This window comes from Brassica napus, chromosome C5 (genome assembly GCF_020379485.1).
Source record: "Brassica napus cultivar Da-Ae chromosome C5, Da-Ae, whole genome shotgun sequence".
Taxonomy (NCBI): Eukaryota; Viridiplantae; Streptophyta; class Magnoliopsida; order Brassicales; family Brassicaceae; genus Brassica; species Brassica napus.
The window spans coordinates 53,198,470-53,201,969 of NC_063448.1; the positions used below are offsets into that span (position 1 = coordinate 53,198,470).

A 3,500-nucleotide genomic window follows, 5' to 3' on the forward strand; every position below is an offset into this window, starting at 1 on the left:
TTGACTTGTAAATAAGCTGTATTTTTTATGGTGAGTTCATATTTATAATTCTCTTTTAATAAGATAGAAGTCTCACGAATCATACTTTTAAATCAAGCCAAAGTCCTAACGCTGGCCAAACTAATTCAAGCACTAAACATAGTGATCTATTGGAGAATGTAGAATTTGGTTTAGGCAAATTGTATAGCTTGGTTTACAGTTTTAATATAAAGATCATTGTCTCACATACATATTATAAATCAAATTGAGTGTGAGGGGTAAAGGAGTATGTCATACAACTTGAATGTTTTGTCATTCACTGGAAAAAATTTATTTCCAAAATAGCAGAAGAAAAGAAATAAATAAAACATATAAAATAGTTTTCTATAAAATAGAAGTACATGAACATAATAAAACGAGTTTTTGCTTGCGTTCGCATAAGACATACAAACAGCATGAGAAGAAAATAATCTCAAAGTGATAAAAAGACTTATTCTCGAAAGCCCTACAATGGCTAAATCCTCTTTTCCAATATCTCACACTATCAAAAAAAAAAAAAAACAAAAGAAACATATAACCTCTAGTACAATCTGCCTCAAAACACCAAACCTTAAAAGACATAACCCCAAGAACAAGAAGAAGAACCATTACATGACAATAAAGAAAACTAAGGAAGAAGGATCATTGTTTTCTTTTCTTTTTTGGGTTTTTATTTGAACTCTTCTTATGTATTACTGCCTCGCCGGAGACTTGACACCAGTTTCTACTGTCCCTCATTTAAAGAAAGAAAAAAACAAAAATAGGAAAAAAGGGAAAAAGCAGAGAAGAAGCCTAAGAGGAGGACCAATGAATTTAGAAAACCAAACCATGAGGGGATTTTTCTGGTTAGCTCTAGCTGATGATGATATGATCAAGTTTTTGTCCTCATGGGCTTTTGCTTTGTATGAAAGATAATCTAAAAGATTCGCCAAAAGACACAACAGATCCTTCACCTTGATGGAGCCTCGCCTACAATATATCGTGGTAAAACAAAAACGAATGTACTAAGTAGCAATTCCTGCATCACAAAGGCGAAGAAATGGAGAAACTATTCAGAGCAGTATGAGACCAGTCATGTTCCTCTACTTCCCAGAGACTATGGTGTGCGCAATGCATAAGGTTAAGCCAGAAAATAGAAGAGGATCATCAAAATCTAAGCATACATAGTTAGATACAGTTGATTTAGAACCATTCCTATTTTATTACCTTAGTTATCAACTAGCTCATGGCATTCTCTAAGCATAGAATCAACGTGTTAAAGCAAAATTACCTCTGTTTGGTTGTCTCTTGTAACTGCCAACATAACCTGGAGATGAACTTCTAGCTGACACATCAGAAGAAGGACCTCCTCCAATCCCATAGCTAAAAGAAGCAGGCCCTTCTGCCTCAGGAGTTGGTGATCTCCAAGTGGGATCACTATACACTGCACCATTCCCATAAAACTCTGCAAGTCCTGCTCCATCATAACCCGCCGAGGCAGAAGAGAAGGAAGACGACGGTGCTGCCTTGCTAGGCCCTATGCTCCTTGCTGCATACCCAAAACCAGATTCACCGTTTCCTCCATAACCAAACTTCGCATTCTCGTTACCAACAGCATTGTTTCCTCCACCTCCACCTCCAGGAGCACCCCAGTTTCCAAACGGCCCGCCGCTAAGCGTGTTGTTGTTCCCACTTGTTGATCCTCCTCCTCCCATGTATGTATTGGAGTTTGAGTTTGAGTTTGCAGCGTTGTTGTTGTTGTTGTTATAGCTAAGACCACCGTTGTTTCCCCATAGGTTCCTTGTAACCGAACTGAAGAAGGACGAGTTCCCTCCTCCTCCTCCTTCACAACCAACAGCAGGACCAGGACCAAACCGGTTCGTGTTCCCAATGTAGTAAGGACTCATCCCTCGCCCATAGTCTAGGTTTCCATTACCTCCAGTGAACCCTGTGGGCAACCCCTGATCAAAGTTCATATTCATCCCATAGCCAGAACCGAAATTCGCAAACCCGCTTCTCCCAGCACCAACCGGACTAAACCGGCCATCCATCCTAAGCCCGTAGCCACCAACCGCACCCGGATTAAACCCTTGAGCATATCCATTCAAGAGGTTATTAACCCTATTAACACCATAGCTGTAGCCAGCACCAAGAGGGCTACGAGCTGGACCTGGAGACATCTCCTTCGGCACAGCCCTCTTAACCTCAACCATTTTACCGTTGAGCTCATGGAACGTCTTGAGCAGCACTTTATCAACGGCCTCCTCGGTGTCGTAAGTTATGAATCCGAAACCTCTAGGCCTTTGTGTGTTGTGGTCGTACATAACAACCACGTCTGTTGTTGTCCCGAACTGCTCAAAGTAGGTCTTGAAATCGCTCTCTGTGACGGAGGAAGGTAGCCCTCCGACGAATATCTTCCTTGTCCGAGCTCCTGGACCAGGTGATCCTTGGATGCTGCTGCTGTTGCTTCTAGTTACCATGTTCTGGTCATCTCTAGGAACAGCCTTCTTGGCTTCAACCTACAAAAAAAAAACAAAAAATTTAAAACTTACTTCTTCCCAAAAACACAATCAAACAAGGAAAGAAACACAAAACATGATAAATATGATCAATTTCAAGGCTTGATTGCATAAAGAAGCTTCAAAAACAAGTTACATTGTACAGAATCAAAGCCTAGAAGAGTGTTAGCATGAGAGAACCATACCAATCTTCCATCGATATGATGCTTCTCTGTAATAACAAACTCAGCAACAGCTGGATCAGCAAAGACAACAAAGCCGAAGCCACGTGCACGACCAGTGGTGCGATCTTTCAAGATCACAGCTTCGATGACTTCACCAAAGGTGCTGAAATACTCCTTGAGACGTTCCTCATTGGTGTCCCAAGATATCCCTCCGATGAACAGCTTTCCATTGTCGGATTGCATTTTTGCCTCTGCAACACAAAGACACAACAGAAAAAAAAAAGTTGTAAGAAAATCGAACACACAAGCTTATGTCAGATTCAAAAAAAAACATAAAAGCTTTTTTCCAGATTTGATCGATTCTCGGAATCTGATCAATCAAACACATCTGGAAACGACCAAAAGAGCAACTCGGATTCAATCTAGGAACATCAGATCTGTCGGGGAGTTTGATCAACGAATCAAAAAACATGAATCAAAATCTCAGATCAAAAGAATCAAACTTTCGAAAACCCACCAATCAGATTAAGAAAACCCAGATGCTGAATCTCGTCTAAGATCTGAGGATAGGCACGATTTGAATAGAGGGCATAACTCGAACCTGCCCCCTTTTCTCCGCAGAAACGAAAAAACACAAATGATAATGGTTCTGTTCAATCCGATTCAAACCGATTTAACTCAATTTCAATGGCGTCAATCAAAAACGTACTGAGAACGCGTTCTAAGATAGAGAGAGAGAGAAGGAGGGGGAGGAGGAGGAAGGGAGAGAGATGTAGAGATAGAAAGACAAAAGGCTTTTCGGGTGCAAGAAGAAGAAGAT

General features: G+C 40.8%; 1 protein-coding gene across 2 annotated transcripts; it reads right to left on the reverse strand.

Annotated features, from left to right (window-relative positions):
• Positions 1-342: 342 nt before the first annotated feature.
• On the reverse strand, positions 343-3,500 carry LOC106401429 (heterogeneous nuclear ribonucleoprotein 1). Of its 2 annotated transcripts, none has more exons than XM_013841942.3 (4): positions 3,198-3,500; positions 2,702-2,931; positions 1,289-2,516; positions 343-1,036 (listed from the first exon to the last, which is right to left on the reverse strand). In XM_013841942.3, exons 2-4 carry the CDS (start codon positions 2,921-2,923, stop codon positions 1,023-1,025), a joined length of 1,464 nt encoding a protein of 487 aa, XP_013697396.1. In that variant the 5' UTR covers positions 2,924-2,931; positions 3,198-3,500; the 3' UTR covers positions 343-1,022. The 2 variants fall into 2 exon arrangements, with proteins under 2 accessions (XP_013697396.1, XP_013697395.1); XM_013841941.3 differs by having other exon boundaries at positions 343-987; positions 3,198-3,499.

What these genes read in the sequence shown, in the direction of transcription:
- LOC106401429 (XM_013841941.3), bottom strand. Translation starts at nt 2,923, where the DNA reads ATGCAATCCGACAATGGAAAGCTGTTCATCGGAGGGATATCTTGGGAC. An exon ending in ATCATATCGATGGAAGATTG is followed by an intron (nt 2,517 to 2,701) that starts GTATGGTTCTCT and finishes TTTTTTTTGTAG; the next exon opens with GTTGAAGCCAAGAAGGCTGT. An exon ending in CAAGAGACAACCAAACAGAG is followed by an intron (nt 988 to 1,288) that starts GTAATTTTGCTT and finishes GATATATTGTAG; the next exon opens with GCGAGGCTCCATCAAGGTGA.